Below are 18378 nucleotides of genomic sequence, written 5' to 3'. Positions count from 1 at the left end.
TCTTCCTATATCTTCGTTGGAATAATCACGTGGACGACGTAATCTTCAGAGCAACAAAGAAACTCTGGTTCCTTAGGTGTCACAACAGTCGAGAAACTAAACTAACAGCTTACTTGCCCTTTGTTCGACCTATTCGTGAGTATGCTAATGTCATGTGGGACGCACATACAGTTCCTCACATTCTCCAATAGGAATGGGTGCAGAGACTCGCCCTCTGTTTCATACATGGCTCGTATCGCGGAAGATCCTCCGTAACCCCATTGTACGCCCAAGTAATCCTTTTAACGTAAATGAACCAACGTAATATTTTCACCTTGTCTGGCACCGAACCAAGTTCAATTCGCCACAGCCGACATGTTCAAATTCCAAAGCCACGAGTAAACTGTTACCAATATTCCTTTGTTTACCGCGCACCTGTTGAGTGGAACGCACTCCCCAACTCTGTGGTTTGTGCAGAAAACGTCTCCTCTTTTGTGAAATTTTAAAGTGTATTTTTCTGTACGTACGAAAGTGATTGTCCTTTCTTGATTGCTTGCGTTTCTTTTGTTGTTCATTTTTGTACGCATGCTTTGGCCGGCATCTGCTAGCTAGCATATATTTAAAGGAACTGTAAAGTGAATGGCAAACGTGTAGAAATTGTATGGTTTTCCGAAAGCTGGCTACTTGGAAGCTACGTAATAGTTCTACTGTATATTGAGCATTTTTTCAGCAATTGAATTTCAAGGATAATTGCGCAAAGCAAGTTGGCGGACTCCAGAATCGCCCCAACCCTGAGGCTACTCGCGCGCCATCTAGTGAGAACACAAGCAACTAGACGATACATCAGGCGAGATCATGCGTTTCTCGCGAGTGCAGTACACATTTCATTGCGAAGGTGCACGGTTAGTGTATTCCGGAACACAAGAACGGAAATTAGACATTAGTTTACATCACTTGGCTGCGAGGTTTTGCAACCAGCAGCGATACTGCGGGCAGACGACACAGAGACACGAAGAGAGAGAAAGGACAATAGATGGCGCAGATCGCCTCACAGGCACGGAACTCGCACAATACGACCGTGAACAGTTTAAACCGAACTTCTCAAGAGTTACTGCTGTTATTTAGAAAAGTCCAATGGTAATTCGTAACTTCTCTTAAATGCGTTACGTTGTACTTCGATATCACGTGGCGTCTGTCCACCAACCCGAGGCCGGCACCAACTTAGTCCTTTGCGAGCTTTGAGTGTCGCCACCTTTCAGTTTCTAAAAGTGTTTAAAATTAACCAGTGCGAAAAGTATGAAGAACTGAGAGGTGATGACTCGTGTGCGTAGAACACGACCAGGTTCTACATGATGGTACATTGGAAAATTGTGGTTTTATTTCACTTTACAGTTCCTTTAAATAAAAATAGAATATAACATAATTCGCTTGTAACAACAGAACGATGCTTCTGCCTTTCCATTGAGAGGAAGATTGAAGTGTAAGGCAGAGATCCTCGACGATAGAGCAAAATTATGTGTAATTCAAATTCTATCTTGGAATCGAAGCGAATAGATATGTAACCAAAGCGAATATGAAGCGAATACTTATCTAATGAACCAAACGCACACAGCAGATATACAGATATGAACATACAAGGTGTTTCACCGTGTCACAAAACTATATTAGAACTTCACCGCATAGCACGCTACTAGCCAACCATCATCGCGAATGACATCGTTATCTCCCGTGATTTGTTCGAAACGGGAGGCGTACGCGTTTTTTTTTTTTTTTTTCAATTATGCACTGCATAAGAGACACAAAAAGGCGTACGCCACCCGCTTCGCCGGTCTCGTCACCACCACCACCTCTGTTGTACACTCTTAAAAAAGAACTTCACCTCATAGCACGCTCCTAGCAAACCATAATGTCCAGTGATATCGTTATCTGCCCTGATTTGTTGAAAACAGGGGGCGTACGCCTTTCTGTGACAATTATGAACAGCATAAGTGTCACAAAAAGGGCGTACGCCTCCCGTTTTCAACAAATCAGGGCAGATAACGATATCATTCAAGATGATGGTTGGCTAGGAGCGTGCTATGCGGTGAAGTTCATTTTTAAGAGTGTAAGAGTGATACTTGCCTGAAAATTATGAGGTCAGCGGTGTTTATCTTGCGCTAACTTTTGCTACATACACTCTTAGAAATGAGATTCACCGCATAGCAAGCTCCTAGCCAACCATCATCTCGAATGATATCGTTATCTCCTCTGATTTGTTGAAAACGGGAGGCGTACGCCTTTTTTGTGACAATTATGAACAGCATAAGTGTCACAGAAAAGGCGTACGCGATATCATTCGAGATGATGGTTGGCTAGGAGCGTGCTATGTGGTGAAGTTCATTATTGTACATAACACTCTGTAAGACAGGACCTCGCAGCATATAGCACGCTCCTAGCTAACCGTAATCCCGAATGACATCATTTTCTCTCCTGATTTGTTGAGAACGGGGGTGGAAGCCTTTTTGCGATGCTTATGCAGCAATATTAATTGTCACAAAAAGGCGTACGCCTCGCGGTTTGTACGAATCAGGAGCGACAACGGCGTCGTTTTGTGCAATGGGTGGCCTTCAGCGTGCTATGTGGTGAAGTTGTGTTTTAAGAGTGTAGGAGCTCTTTGGTCAATTTTCGGTCGCGAGAAATTGAACTTTTTGAATTAAATTCCGGAAATTGATTAGACAATGTCTCGTTTTTTTTTTCCCTCGTTGCTGAAAAAAAAAAGAAAAAATAAATAGGAAAGGCCGTCGTATCGAGAGGCGCAAACTCGCGGTCACACTCAATTCTCCGTCTAATTAATGGAAGAAGCTCTGGAAGAAAAGGGGTGATCCCACCCCTTTGGTTTCCTTTTCCATGCTTCTGCTGATAACCGAAGCAAAGTTCGAACGCCACAGTCAGGGCCGGCGAGAGCGGGGTGGGGGGGGGGGGGGGGGGGGCTCGGGCCATTTCAGGGGCCCGCACGATCCAAGGCCCGTCGTAATCATATAAAGAAGAAATTACTTATTATACTATGTTATCGAGACGTGAGGAGGCGGCCAGGGCATGACCGATCCCCGAAGCCCGTAATTTCTCTCGCCGGCCCTCGCCACAGTTACCTGAAAAAACAGTCACGAGCAAACAGGAAGCCTAGGAGGGTCGCGTTTTCTTTTTCTTTTTTTTTCCCCGCCGCTTGTTGCATTAACTTGGCGCAGCGAATTGAGAACAAACGACAATTTATGCCTCTAGAAGCGACGGCTTTCGGGTTTTAGCATTTTTCCCCAGCTATTACCGCTTTAGATTGATTTTGTGACAGAATGGGGTAAATCTCACATGTGCTTTCTGTTTCTGTCGAGAAGAAAAAAAAGAGACATTGCCGTGGCAAATTTCGGAGTTGAATTCAGAAAATTAAATTTATCGCGGCTGAAAATTTATCAAAGCGCTCTACTGTGATGGCAAAAGTTCGCGGAAGATAAACACCGATAGACCCCATAATTTTTAGGTAAATAGATTTTTCAATATATTTTTGTGACACGTTAGGTGGAATTCCCTGCGTATGTAGCATGTATACGCGATACGTATACATATACGGATCAGAATATGAAGTAGCGTTCACTCTGTTTTAGGATCTCTCTTATGTTGTTTTCGGTCTTACGATCGAGTGCAGCTCGGAACCATTCGGTTATATTCGGTTTGGAAGAAGCGTCGATTCTATTCGAAATAGGAATAAAGAATTTCATATTCGATTCGGAATCGAAATCGAATACACAAATACTCGCAGATATACACAATAATAGTGTAAACGTAGCATCCCCTGCTGACCGTTAATCAGGACGGTCGAGTTTCATCCCCTGGCGCTGGCACTCATTGGCCTTTTTGTGAATTACTTACACAAATATTAGTTTCGGTATTCGAAGAAATTCAATATTTGCACAGCCCTAATACTAAGCATAAAATATTCTCGTATTCAAGGTTATTTTATCAGCTAGAGGGCTCTCATGTTCTCATAAATAAATGAGGTTCAGATAAGCATCTCTACGTAGATGAATACCGGCTATAATCTAATACAAACGACTTGGCAGTGCCGCTTGCATTACGCAATTCACGTGGCAGTCAATATACATAGTGCGAAAGTTGCACTCGAGGTCTCACGTCAGAACGATGGGAGCTGAATACATACGCATGGAAGCTGCACCTCGTAGAATATTAATGCACGCAAGCTTCGAGGGCTGCCGTAAGACAAACCCCGTATCCGTTCCAATTATTTCATTGTTAGAGTTACAGAGCTGCGCTGCTTTCGTTCTTTTATAAATACCAGTCGAAGTCTTACATTGAGAGCGAAGGACGGAACGAAATTACCACCTGTGGCTTCGAAGACGGTATCCTTAACTGGCGTGCGGAGAATACTCTCCGCATCTGCAACTTTTCACACGCCCTGCCTGGCAACCCTCGACATTTATTATTTCGAACGATGTGACCTTATATTGCTACGTGTCGTATAAATTATGAAAATACGTGTGCTTTCGCCTTTCAAGTCGTTATAATCGGAATAAATTTTTGGGACGTTGTACGTTAAATGAACGACGCGCACACTGTTGTAGATTACATATCAATGTTCAGGTCGCATAATTAGTGAAATTTATAGCTGGGAATGTCCATGTTTCTGTTGCTTGATTCCTGTTGTATAAATAGATGAATAGTTATCATAATGCTTTAGTCACTGATTAAAAAAAAACGTTTGTCAGTTGAAGAAGGTACGTAATTCTGGGAGAAAAAGATAACTCAAACGGCCACTTCATCTTTTTCTCAGTTTTTTCTGAAGCCTGACCCGAGGTCATGTGAAAGCTCACGCGTGATAGTCACAATAGCGCGTGACACAAAAAAGAGAAAAACAACAACACAACTCACCTCCACCATTTTTGTAGCAGAGATAAGGGAACCGCCAGACATTTCCCAGTCCGATCGCATAACCGACACATGACATCAAGAAGTCCAATTTTCCGACCCACTGTCCTCGGTCGGGCAGGGCGGGGGCGCCGGACGCTGAGGTCCCGCCAACAGGCGAGCCCGAAGTTGCATCGGCGCCACCACTTTCCCCCTTGAAGTTATTCATCTCGTAAGACTTCTTATCCGACATATCGGCCACCACGCCACGCTGTGAACCGTCCAGAGGTTCGCCGTGGCGAAAGAAGAAGCTCGACGGGCCCCGGCACCACAAACGCACGACCACTCTTCGCTCCCGCAGCTCTCAAAACACGACTCGGCGCGCGCCGCATCTCGAGGGCCGCGAGTAGCGCGCCGCCAGCACTCATTGGCTCGCTAAGTGTCACGTGGTACAGTGCGCTCGCGCTTTTACGGGCTTCCGTACAATCCCGATTGGATAGGAAGAGTCACGTGTTGAATGAAGAGGTGAGAGAACGCGCACGGGACGGAGGGCAGCGCGCGAGCGAGCGCTAATATCTGTGCGGGTGGGTCGGATTATGGAAAGATCCAGGTCTTACGTTTGATGAGGTTTCTGGAATGGTATGTAAGTAGTGTTTAAGTTCAAGGAGTACTTGACTACTAGAGTTTAGTATTTCTCTTAAAGGGGTATTCCTGGGTACCTCACGTTGCATTGTGTTGACTCTGAAGTTGGAAATCGAAACAATTCTTCGAACACGTTGGTATGACGCTTACTTATAAGGTTTCTTGTGCAGTGGCGCTCCCGCTCAATGTAGAAAACCTGAATATTTACTGATAAATGTTCATTCCTATATTTGTTATTTCATGTAGCCCACTGATCGAAAGATCCATGACTTGAAAACCCGAGACGAGGTAGGGACGGTAACAGACAAACACAAACACGGTCGCAAACTATGTCTCACCAAATATTTGAAACGTCGCGCTAGAGAAGAGAGAAGGAGATGCGAGTTCCGACAAAGTCGGGGCAGGCTACTCCAGAACTTGTAGGAAAACAAAAACAAATGAATCCCCAATATATCCGCGAGACATAACAAAGGACGATCACGGGCAAACTAATGATTGAGTCCAGTTAACGAGACATCGTTCAAATGACCGTAGCCCGAGAGACCGAAAGGTGACCCAGGTTCCAATCAGGGCGCAGGCTGTGCTGTTTGTGTGTTTTCCCTGGGTTTTCCTCATACGCTTTAAGAAAAATGTCGGCAGTGTTCCCTGTGAAGTCGGCCCAGGACGCACGATTGGCCCGCCACTCCGGCTGGAAGACCGCACCGAAATAGCGCGCCACCATCGAATACACCAATGGTCCTCAACGCGCTGTGCACAATGTTCCCTGTCCTTGGGATCGTAGCCGAGAAACATGGAAACTTCAGAGCATGCGGAGAAGGTCACGTGATTCGCTTTTGCGTCGCTTTCAATGCGATATTCTTCTGAGATGTGTTCCAACGTGCTTTTAAAAAGAACATTTGCTCGTGTCCCCGCGCGGTTAGGTATCTGCAGCTGAGATCAAGAAGCGAGCTCTCGTTTCATAAAGGAAGCCCTTGTTTTACTAGACCCATACTCGTTATGGTCTTCCCGCCGTATTCGTGATCGTAACAATCTCCTGCTGGATCGTAATGGTGGTCCTCTGCAGGCGATATATTCATTACACTTTGTAAATTTCTACTCTCTCGCACAGGCTGTGCAACGTACATAGAGCCACTAAATAATCGGCAACAGGGCAAGGGCGAGCTGGTGCATCTTGATCAACGAAATACCCGAGACAAGGTACTTCGTTGATCACTACAGTACTTTGGCCCGTGGAGCTCTCCTGCGCATCAGTGCCGGGCTCAATGTTCCCTTTTTGCTTTCATGAAAACCACTGGACTCCTCGAAGAGCTCTAAACACAACTCCGACCTGTCGTCACTTCGCGTTCATCATAATTCATCCTCTCATGTTAACGGCTGTGAAGTGGGATAGGGTCCGCCTGTGGCTTCCACGGGGAAACATCCCATGTTATCATCCCTTCTCCTTCATTTATTGTTGTTGTTGTTGTTGATCACTACATATGCTTATTTAGCGACTCGAGTGCAAAATACTCCTCTTGGTGTCATGTCCTCTAACGGCAAAATCAAACTGATTATTGAGCTCCAGCTTGATTCAGCTCAGTTACAACAACAACAACAACAATAGATGATGACGATAACATGGGGTGTTTTACCGCGGTGGTGCGGTACCCTACCGCATTGCACGTGGAACATTATATGAAAGACGATGAATGAAGGATGAAAATACGAGAAGGAATTAAAGCGTCTGGAGGAATCCAGTGGACGACAGGAATTCCATGAACAGGTGAAGAACCCAACGATGGAGCGCAGGATCTTCATAGGGGCCAATGAGCGCAGTTAAATTGAGCGGTCACTTGCTGATACGAACAAGCTCATCACACAGTATCCGCCTTTGCGAAATGACATATGTTCTTCATGCCCTGCTTTTACTGCTTTTGTACAAAAACTGTAATCGTGGCGTTGATTACGTCAATTAACGTCAACGAGTTCTCTCGTTGCCAAAGCGGTAGATAGATTACAAAGCGGACGCCGACATTTTTGTGACGACCGCCAAACCCGCGGCGTCTTTGCCGTCAAGAACATGCAACGAGACCGGCGCGACATCGTGGCTACGGCATGGTGACCTTCGAGATCAGCATCAGCCTCCGTCATCTAAGACCTCGGGAACGAATTGTATCTTTCACTGTACCTTAGCTAGTTCGCTCAGCCGGAAGACTAGTCCTAAACCAAATATCTGTTCGGTTACGGTAAGGGCGGCTACCATTGTTACTCTTCAGCAATTCTTATAATCGTATATTCTGGTGTATAGCGCGCACCGATGTATAACGCGCACCCCTTAAAATTGGCGAAAATTGAAAAAAGCAGAGTTCGAGGTAACGCGTTACAAGTAACTCGTTACTGTAACTACGTTCCTTTTTTTTTGGTAACTTGTAACTTAACTCGGTACTTTTGCGCCGCGGTAACTTTCAGAGGAACTCGTTCCTTTTTCAGGTAACTTTGCCAGAGTAACTTATGTTAAGTTCCAAGTTACTTTTAACTCGCCTTTCACTCACGTCCACATATTTTCTTGCTTTCTCTCCCGTTCCTTCGTGGCGTTTTTTTGCCATAAAACCTGATATTCAATCGATGACAGTATTTTATTCAGGAAGCAAGAGCCACTGCCATTGAAATGAAGCTGAACCATTGTGCGCCCACAGGGAGCAAGATGCAAAGCGTTCGAATAGACCTCTACCAGAGAAACGTCATCATGACATTGATAGACAGACTGAAACCGAAACAAATCGGAAGGAGAGGGTTTGGTTCCACGAACGGGCACTTGTTCGCTGCCTCCCATTGAAAGAAAAGCAGGACCGAGGGTCGCGTCCCTTTAAGGGACCATATCGTAATCCCCTCAAGACCGTGGCTTTCGGGCGCGACGTTGTTCACCTCTAGCTTAGAGCGTAGTTCAATTCCACCAAATTTGTGGCGCTGTCGACCACTATGACGCCATTTGTTTACAAACAGGGAGATGTCTATTGTTGGACATAAACGAAAACGATGTAAGCGCGTTGCACTCCTCCGCAGGCAACTCAAGGTGTAACTCAACTGCTCACGCGCGCTGCACCTGCGTAATGCTATTTTGTGTCCGAAATAGGGTTGTCAATCGGGATATCCCGAAATCCCGGGATCCCGGCCAATTTTTGACGTCCCGAAGTCCCGGGATTTCTTCCGGAATATCTCGGGATTTTCGTGAGAGCAAATATGAATAAAAAATCAAACACCTGCAGGCCATCAGGCACAGACTCACCCCTTAGTAAGTCCGCGTTCACACGTAGCAACTCTGTATCTCCACCCACAAGCAACCTTATGGCGACCGGAGAATGTGGGTTCGAATCGAACTGGTGGAATCTTTTCTTTAGCTGCTGTTTATCAAATTTCAGTCAGTTTTATTGCCCCAATAGATCATTATTACCTTCCAGAAATGGCAACTGATATGTTTACGTGAAGTTCGTAAAAAAAGAAAAAAGTTATTTCTCACCTACACCTTCAGGATTAGAACCTATTAATCCACGAACAAAATCCACAACGCAACCGGGAGTCACGTGGCAATGCTCCCCTCGCTGATTGGCCGGTGCACGAGCAACTTCTCAAGTTTTCGGTCGGCGAGCGTTTCGCAGCAACTCTGAGCAACTCGAGTTGCTGGAGGTTGCCGGCTGACAGCAACTCCAAAGTTGCTCATAGTTGCTGGAAAAAGTTGCCCCGTGTGAACGCTGCCTAAGGAAATAGCACTTTTTATGACTGGAGAGGCAGAGGACTGCTGCCTACGCGTGGGTTATAGATATTTGCTGACTGTCGTTTCTTCTAGCGCAGAAGCTGAACGGACCTTCAGTTTGGCAGCCAGTATTTTCACGAAATTTCGCTCCGAACTGGGAGACACCACCCTCGACGCTCTGTGCTTTCTCAGGTCGTGTGTCAATCATTGTACAATGTGATAAGCACGCAGCGACGGTGTTTTAAACTGTTTGGTGTTTCGTTTCTTTCCATTAGTCTTTTTTGTTGCTGTTACACAGTGGAATGTTACACAGTTTGAAGAAATTATTAAGTAATATTTCCTGTGACTTCAAGTGTTGCGGAACTCGCCTTCTTTTCACGCGCAACAGTGAAATGCACATGAGTAGAAAAGGAGTCGCATTGTCATAGCAGAAAAATAAATAAATAAATAAAATGTAAGAATTTCGTCGGCACCATTTTACCAATGGGGTTACACTGCGAATTTTCGAGCGCCTGCCTTCAGGAAAAGGTAGAATTGACAGAGCGCACATGAACTGCGCACAACGCGCCGATATAGTCACTTGAGATAAATGGATTTGGTTAGATAATGCCGGGTTAGATAATTCTGACCCGCGCAGGACTATACTTGGAAGCACCATCTGAACTTGTCACAATCCCGAAATCCCGTTCCGGGATCCCGGGATTGACAGAAAAAAAAAACCTGAAATCCCGGGACTGCAAAAATGTCTAGGGATTGACAATCCTACTCCGAAGTAACTTGTAAGTAACTCGTTCTTTTTGTTAAGTAACTCAGTAACTGTGAGTTACATTTCAGGCTGAGGAACTTCGTTATTAACTACATCTTGCACACGGTAACTTAACTTGTAACGAGTTCTTCTTGACGGGTAACTTCTCAATCTATGGGGAAAAGTTCGGTGTATAACGCGCATCAATGGATAACGCGCAACGCAGTCATACAAGTTCCAGTTATTTGCACGATAGATAACACGGAGTGTCTCTGCGCGACACTTTTTTCAATCTATAACGCGCGCGTTATACACCTGAAAATACGGTACTTTTGGTTTTGGATTATGTCAGCCGGTTAGAAAGTTCCAGAACCGGTGTATTTCAGATTCGTTCGAGTGCAACAAAGAATACGTACTGGAAGCCAAGTAAGGACCATGAGACATTGACGAAATTTGTTTCGATAATCGAACCGAGAATGAAATAATAGGGAGTTTTAGGAAATCGATTTCGTATCGCTGTAAGTCAATCGGATATCAGCAACGTGATGTCGCCCACTCCAAAGGAATCACGCAATCGGCTTATCATGTTGTCGGAAACGTTATCGTGAAACTTCTATGTTTTCCTAAAACTCTCTATGAGCATAAGAGAAACGGTACCAGCAAATGCAGAAATGGTTTGGATAAAGATATTTGCAGTCAGGGTAGAGGGGGGTAAAGAAAAAGTGGCGGGGGACGATGGGGTGGCTCCAAGGCTGCTGAGCAGCGCAGTGTCCTTCAGGTAGCGCAGGAGGGCTCGGGTGACTGCCCACTGTCTGGAGTGCGGGACAGGTCCCAGCAGCGTCGCCAGGGCAAGTTCCCTGTGGCCTAGGGAAGTGAGACTTGAGGCGAGAACGGCTCGGGGGCCGGCGTACCGCTAGCAGTGCACCAAAAGGTGGCATATGTCGGCGACTGCAGCACTGCAGGGACACATCGCGGACGTCCCTCTGTCCATCTTAGAGAGAGCGGGGTCAGGGCAACATCGAGGCGTAGGCGATGGAGGATCGACTCCTCCTGTCGCGACAGCCGCTAGGAGAGGGTGAGTTCCATCCTCGGGTCGATGGAGTGGAGGAACGTGTTTGCCGGTACAGCGTTTGAGCTAAACGCGAGGGTGCTGCGAGACGTCTTGCGGCGAATCTGTATCAGACAGGCCGATGCAGTGAGAGGACCGTTGTGAGAGGACGAATGGTGGTGGTCATAGTGGTGGCAGCTGCCTCGTGCGCGCCTCTCGCCGCAGCGTCAGCGCGGGTATTTCCCGGCAGGCCGATGTGGCTGGGGACCCATTGAAGCCACACGCTGTGGACGGAGGCGGTGAGACGGCTGTATGTCGTGAGGGCTAGGGAGCAGATGTCTGTGACGATCTTGGAGCAAGGAGAAGATAATCTTTGCAGCGCCGCCGTGCTGTCCGTAAGCACAGTCCAGTTGTTTGGGGGCCTCGTTGATATAAGTTTCAGGGCTTCATTGATGGCGGCGAGCTCTGCTTCGGTGGAGGATGTCTCGTGAGGAAGCTTGAGCGCTACTTCGTAATTTTCAGAAGGCACAACAACGGCTAAAGTTGAGGCGCCCGCGGAGACCGATGCGTCCGTGTAGACCGCTACTCTTCGGGAGTGCACGCTACTAAGATGTTCCAGCACGAGTTGGAGCAAAGCGACTGGAGGGTGGTCGCCTTTTTTGAAGGCGCCAGGGATGCTGGAGTACACGGGAGGAGTAGCGAGGGTCCACATGGGAGGGGGGTGAGACGGCATGTTGGCGGGCGAGGGAATAGACGTCCTCAGCCGCAGAACGCAGGACCCGAAAGCAGACGATGGGCACTCCATGGCGATATCTGCCAAGTAGTGGTGCGGGTGACGTGTCAGGTACCTTATTGTGTAGATACGGAGGGTCTCCTTGTCACGCAAGGTGGGCATCGGTGACTCCCTCGCCTCTGCGAGAACGGAGATGGTCTCTGTGGTGTTAGGGACGCCCAGGCAGACGCGAAGGCTGCGGGCCTGGAGGTTGAGGAGCTCACGTTCGCTAGCTCTGCTTAGTCCATGTAAGACGGGGAGGCTGTAGCGCAGCGTTCCAAGTACAAGGGAGCAGTGGACAAACCTAAGGTCAGCACACGTAGGACCCCACGATATTCCAGAGAGGCGACGAAGAACGCTGACGATGTTGTTTGCCTTAGAAGAGAGACATTTGAGCTGCTTCGGCCAGGTCAGGCCCCTATCGATAATGATGCCCATGGACCTGTAGCTCGGTGCAAAATGCACTGGAGACCCTGCGACGTGGAGTGGGAAGCTACGCAAGGAGCGGCGGGTAAATGCCATGGCGACAGTTTTGGTTGGGGAGACAGACAACCCCCGATCAGAAAGGTATGCAACGACCGTGTCGAGGGCTCTTTGGAGACGGCGTTGGATCACACGCACGAGGTTAAATAAACAAGAAATATGAAAACTATGTTATCGAGACGTGAGGGGGGGGACCCGGGCAGGACTCATCCCAGAGGTCCGTTAATTTCTCTCGGCGGCCCTGTTTGCAGTTTATAACTAGGGCTCCTGGTTTTCGGTACTCACAGAAAAGCACCGATAAACGTACGCCGGTAAATTTTTTACGCGTTCGGTTGAAATAATTATTAACCGATAATCGCCGAAGCTCTTGATATCAAAGGTCTCGATATCATTCGCTGTCCCTTTGTGCTGAACTGCTTGGCGAGGGACAGGGGACATGAGGTCACTCTTGAAAGAGCAAATATTTCGTCTATAGCGAGGAGCATTTTCGAATTTAACGTTCCTACAGCGAAAATAGCGGTGTGCTATGTCACCTGCATCGCTTTACCTCACAATTTTTTATAACAAGTTCTGATTTTAATAGTTGTCGTTGTAATGAAAAACGAATGGAAATGAAGTGTTGGTTCAAGTGCATGGGAAACTCCCGTATCGTTTCTAGCTGGTTTCCACCGGGGGATGACGTGGGGATTCGAGCGGTCTGCCTGCCTAGACTGCCGGCACGTTGCTCGGGGAAGGGATGAAAAAGGGGGAGGGGGAAGGGGTGCCTTCACATTTCAAAATATTATCACCGAAAGCCGTCGATTCCTAGTGGACGAAATAGCCACCGATTTTTCCCACCGAATGTCCGCAAAATTAAGCACCGAAAACCAGGAACCCTATTTATAACCAATTAATCTATCAGGTAATTTCCCGAAGATCATATGTCACTCATTCATGTGAATAATGTTTGCACATAGTCAACTCACAGTCGCACTTTTTCGTGGTTCAGTAGTTGAATTCGTACAAAAAGAATGAAAAAAAGAAAGAGAGAGAGAGAGAGATGTCAAACTCAACAACATGCGGGCAGGCATAGCATCTTGTCCCGTCCTAACAGTTGGCAATAGTAACTTACAAAATGCATGTTGTGGAAGTTTCATTAGTGCAATCGCCTCATTAACTGGGGTATATCGCACATGGTCCCTGCGTGCCCTCAAAGCACATATGAACTCCTCGGACACCGCAGGACTTCGGCCCCCACGGTGACGCGACCCATTATTTCATTTCACCACATTACCACCGCCACCAATGGGATAGAGTATCGGCCTCCGCGTTGAAACTCCCCATTCATAGTCAAAAAATAAGGTTGTTTGAAAAACACAGACGAGGAGAGAACACTAGTACAGGCACCCACTCTCATCGTCATCATCTATTGTTGTTGTTGTTGTTGTGTACAACACAATAAGCAGCGACGTCACCCCAAAATATTTCGGGACGTGTTCTATAGTGTCTTTCCATGGTGGAGGAGTGTTTCTTCCTCAGTGCCCTTTACAAAATGCACTACCAAAGGTACGAGTTTGGGGTTGAACCCCTGAACCCAACCCCCCTTTCTGAATATGCCACTGCAATCAGGGTCAGTCGCTCGACATCATTCAACATGCCTCACAAATTAAAATGGGTGGACTGGCCATGAATGTGCCAGGAAGAGCATACAACGGTGCTACTGGGACACAGTGGTCGGAAACAGAAAACTTTTACTTATATACATTGTAGGCATTTGTTGTTTGTTTGTTGTGTGTTTGTTAATTCATCCTCTCATATATTAACCACGGCGAAGTGGGGTAGGGTCCTGTGGCTACCACGGGAAAACGTCCCATGTCATCATCACTTCTTCATTTATTGTTGTTGTTGTTGGCATTTGTTAATCGGTCATGAACTTTTCTGGCCCTGGGCAAAAAATTGTGGCTGCCTGGGGATCTGGATTAAATTGCGATGCATCACAAAACGGTTCATCAAAACGGTCTCCTTGCAGTACACACCTCTGTTTTTAGCCGATCTCATCACCCCCACCCCCACCACCACCATCTGTTTTTAGAGTCTACACCGCGGGGGTTCCTATACTCGACAATCTACAAAAACTCGTGCGTTTTCTCCAGGAAACGGGCCTTGCGCAAAGACCCTTCTAGCATACCTCATCTGCAGTGCACATCGGATTCAATTCGTCCTGTACTTAGCTCCACCTCCAACCCTTCATCCTTCATCCCTTTCTGGTTAGTCATACTCACCCGCGTGTGGCCAACAACGACGAGCAAATATCGACATTACTCCCCCTCCCCCTCTCACAAGATCGCTGATACGACACCGCCAGCACCCACAGCTGCCCTATTCACGTTGTCTGCTCTACAGCACACAAAACGTTGCATCGACGCCGGAGGAAGCGCAGAATTTTTGGTAATTCGTGCACTTTTTCCAATCATATGGTCGAGTGCAGTGCAAAGGCTGTATTTCCGCTGATTCGAATGTGGGAACTTGCATCGTTTGCACTACTTCACAAGGTGCCAGCCTAATCACAGACAGCTAATTTCTAGACTTCTAGGCCTGCATACATACTAGTCCCTGCCATGGGCGTACCGAGAGTGGGGCAAGAGGGGGCCGTGGTCCCCCCTGAAACTCCAAGGTCGCTTGTGAAAACAGTGCACTCTTTAGTCATAGGTCGTAATGATTATTTTCAGATGTCATAATAGGAACCCCTGAAGACCCGCACAGCGCGCAACTTTCGCCTCCATAAAAAGATGTGGTAGGGGGAGCAGGGTTTGCACTCATGCCCCCCTCCCCCCCCCCCCCCCGTAGAAGCGCTTTGCCCCTTTGGAAAAAAATCCTGGAAACGCCCATAGTCCCTGCTACGTCATTCCGCTTCTACACCCACCTCTCCAGCTGGCTGACTGATTGATTGATTTCTAAAAGAAAAAAATGGAGATGTTAGTCTCGAGCCACTCGGGACTGGCTACTCCAGGACGCCTTATTAAGAATAGAAAGGGAAACTACACAAAACTCGACGCGTTGAAACGGAATGGAAACAGAATAAATGAGAACATCACCACCCAGCTTGGCCTGGCTTGGCCTAGCTGGCTGACTGCTCCGAACCGTACCCATTGACTTCATTGTGGAGAGGAGGAAGGCAGGACTGCTAAGCCTAAGAACGTCGACCAGGATAGTCCCGGTTCTATACTACTGAGGAGGGACGGCAGAGACCACGAGGGCTCGAGTTTTGTTACGCCCGTCGTTACGAAACAATTGAGAGAGACTATCACATCTGCGCCATTCGCGCAGAAGAGTCACTTTCTGGACGGAATCGAATTTTCCTTACGAATGAATGACGATGGTTGCGCGCACGCAGGCAAAGATAGTGTTTCACTGCTTCACGTAGCACCTCAACTAGAAGTTATCCAGCAGCCATTCTTGAAACCCAGGGAAACGGAGCGCTGATCACAGCCTCATCCAGGAACAAAAAGATGATGAATGGCGGAAATCCATCGTTTGGTTTCAAGGTGCTTAATGTCGCGAGTTCATGGGTACCCCAAAATCGATGGAATAGTACAGCGTCAACCTTCTTGGTACCGACTCACAAAAGGAATCTTGTCCTGGCCGGGTGTGTGAGCTCGGAGTTCGGCGCATATTTCTGGCGAAAGAACCATCCTGACTTGGGGGTGGGGGGATATTATTTAATGGATGTTGTAAGTGGCACTGGACCGCGAGTCGTGATGTTCCTATACTACAATGAGATATTTTCGAGGAATTACCGATATTACGCTAGCCTTACGCCAGCATAAAACAACTTTAAACAGTGTCGGGGTGAGGGTATGTTACCTTATAGTAGTGCTTGGGGAACATTATGCCGGGGCATTGCCCATGGAATGTGCGTAAGGCGACGTTTCGTATCCATAAGAAAGTATTGTAGCCAGCAAAGCAGCCGACCTGAAAGGTAAATTCCGCGAATGAAGCTCCCTGCAGTGGTCCAAAACACCTGCTTGTATATTGGCCCATGGCATGAGTCAAGCGGCGAGTGCATCTTGCATGTCGGGTGGTGCAAGTAGATAACAACGCTCAACTGCCCGTTGCGACTGTACTTGTGGTTGCCGGACCGGAAAACACTTCCGCCACAAAGCTGACTCAAACGTAGCTGCAATGATCTATCATGGTGTACGTATAAGGTATACGTTGTTCTAAATAAAACAAGCGAGCATACACTGTATAGTGTATACTATACAGGGTGTTTGCTCTAACGTGTCCAGAAATTTTATTTAAAGCGAGCGATAAAAGAGAAACGAGCGCTACTTTTCAGCTACTTGACTAAGGAACAGGTGCTACTAGTGAAGCAGTACCTGTTTCTTACTCAAGTAGAAGAAAAGTACCACTTGCTTTTCTTTTATCGCTCGCTTTAAATATAATTTCTGGACACGTTAGAGCAAACACCCTGTATATTTTACGCCGTAAGTGTGTTTTGAGTACAAAAACTAAAGTTTCCAGGGGAACTCGAAAGACGGCTGAGGACATGAGTACAACGGGATTTGAGGACGGCTCCTAAAAGAACCCCTTGACGGAGAAATTTCCGTGGCGAGTTCATGAAACCCACCAGCTCCTCGAGTGGAAGGGTGCCAAATATTGCCAAATATTGGCTGACCTCTCTCAACACTTAAAAAGCAGAAGAGGGTGCTGCTTTCCTCCACACGTAGGAGTCGAGTCGGAGCGTCGAGTCGAGTTTCATGTTTTTTTTTTTTTTGCTTATTCTCCTTTTCGGTTCGCCGTATAAATGCGTATAGCTGACTGTGCTCTGCACTGGCCTGTTACAGGTTGCTGGATGTTGCGTGGGGTCGGAAGGATGCAGGATAGTCAACCTGAGAGGCACTCAATGGTGACGTCACTGAGTGGTGAACAAATTACTGGAGTAAGCAGAGCGTAAGTGCTCTCGAAGTCACTCGTAGAGAATTCGCATGACACGATGAATGCCGCACAATTCGCACACGCCATTGTGTATGTTGTCTGCACTATCTCTTGTTCCAGGAATACGAGACCCTCTATCACTTCGGCGATATCGCTCAAGTGTTCAATCAGACGGCTGCAAAATGCAACGATTCAGGAAACCCATGATATCATACCTAGATAGATTGTCTCTCTCACGTCTCGCTTATCCCGAGTTCAGATATCCGGAAAACTCGGACTACATTACCGAGAACGAACCTGCTACCATTGGATTTTGTCTCGGTTATCCGGAATTCGTTATCCGTATCCGGACAGCGAGTACGGGGAACAATCTTCCAGGACCTGGGTCATTCTGATTCGCTTATCCGGAAATGTGTCAACGTCCTCTGTCCCTGCTCCCTGGCATGTGCTGTGTTCGCATTATTCCGGAAAAGGGTCACATCTCACCGGGGCACTCTGTGCTCTGTGTTCGACTCCCCTTTCTTCAGAGGTCACTCCCTTTTGGTATGCGCGGGCACACGGTAGATATGGTAGACGATGAGCGGAAGAGGTGCCCTGTAGGCCTGTACCCACCGGGGGGAAGAAATCCGCATGTGAACGTCAATGTCTTGGCCGTCCGAGAACATCACCTTGTCTTCTGGCCTATGACAAAGGCATTTGCAAAAAGACAAAAAAATGTGCGTGGGACCAACTTTCTGTGACATTACCCTTCTTCGAACAGCAGGGTGGCGCAGCGAGTGACGTGGCTGTTACCAAAATTCTGTCACACGCGCGTGCCTACTATTTCAAGCAGCTCACTTCGCATTAATTTTTGAAGTAACGACATTTTGCTCGTTTCCTTCGCTGGAGCAACAAAGAGGTCTCCCAAATTTTTCGGGTTTCCCCGGAAGTTTGTTTGGTTCTTTATCCGGACGAAAAAGGACGAGACGACTCCCGAGGTGTCCGTATAATCGAGACATGACTGTATATCTATGGAGCTAAAGTTCTACGCGTAGAACTAACGTAAAAGGAAGGCTAAAAGGAAGTACACTATACGGATCCCCTTCGAATGAAGAGCGCGTGTTCAGAAGAAGGGTACCCTGTGCTGATGGCGCTGGTCTGACGCAAGAAGATGTGTCTGGCACGTGGCT

The 18378-nt window shown here is 47.3% G+C and overlaps 1 protein-coding gene across 2 annotated transcripts in view; it reads right to left on the bottom strand.

Annotated features, from left to right (window-relative positions):
* LOC135399256 (sodium- and chloride-dependent GABA transporter 1-like) overlaps nt 1-18378 on the bottom strand; it is a 120951-nt gene that overhangs the window by 89875 nt on the left and 12698 nt on the right. Inside the window, exon 1 of one of the 2 annotated variants that reach the window (XM_064631080.1) lies at nt 4897-5258. The exons of the other annotated variant lie outside the window; for it this stretch is intronic. Within the exon in view, the coding sequence (XP_064487150.1) occupies nt 4897-5125 (229 nt within the window). The 5' untranslated portion in view covers nt 5126-5258. Of the gene's footprint in view, nt 1-4896; nt 5259-18378 lie in introns of those variants that run through there. 2 annotated transcript variants of the gene reach the window in all.

Source organism: Ornithodoros turicata, chromosome 6 (assembly GCF_037126465.1).
Source record: "Ornithodoros turicata isolate Travis chromosome 6, ASM3712646v1, whole genome shotgun sequence".
NCBI classification, from domain to species: domain Eukaryota; kingdom Metazoa; phylum Arthropoda; class Arachnida; order Ixodida; family Argasidae; genus Ornithodoros; species Ornithodoros turicata.
Note: the sequence above shows the minus strand (reverse complement) of the source record. Positions and strands in the feature narration are given on the sequence as shown.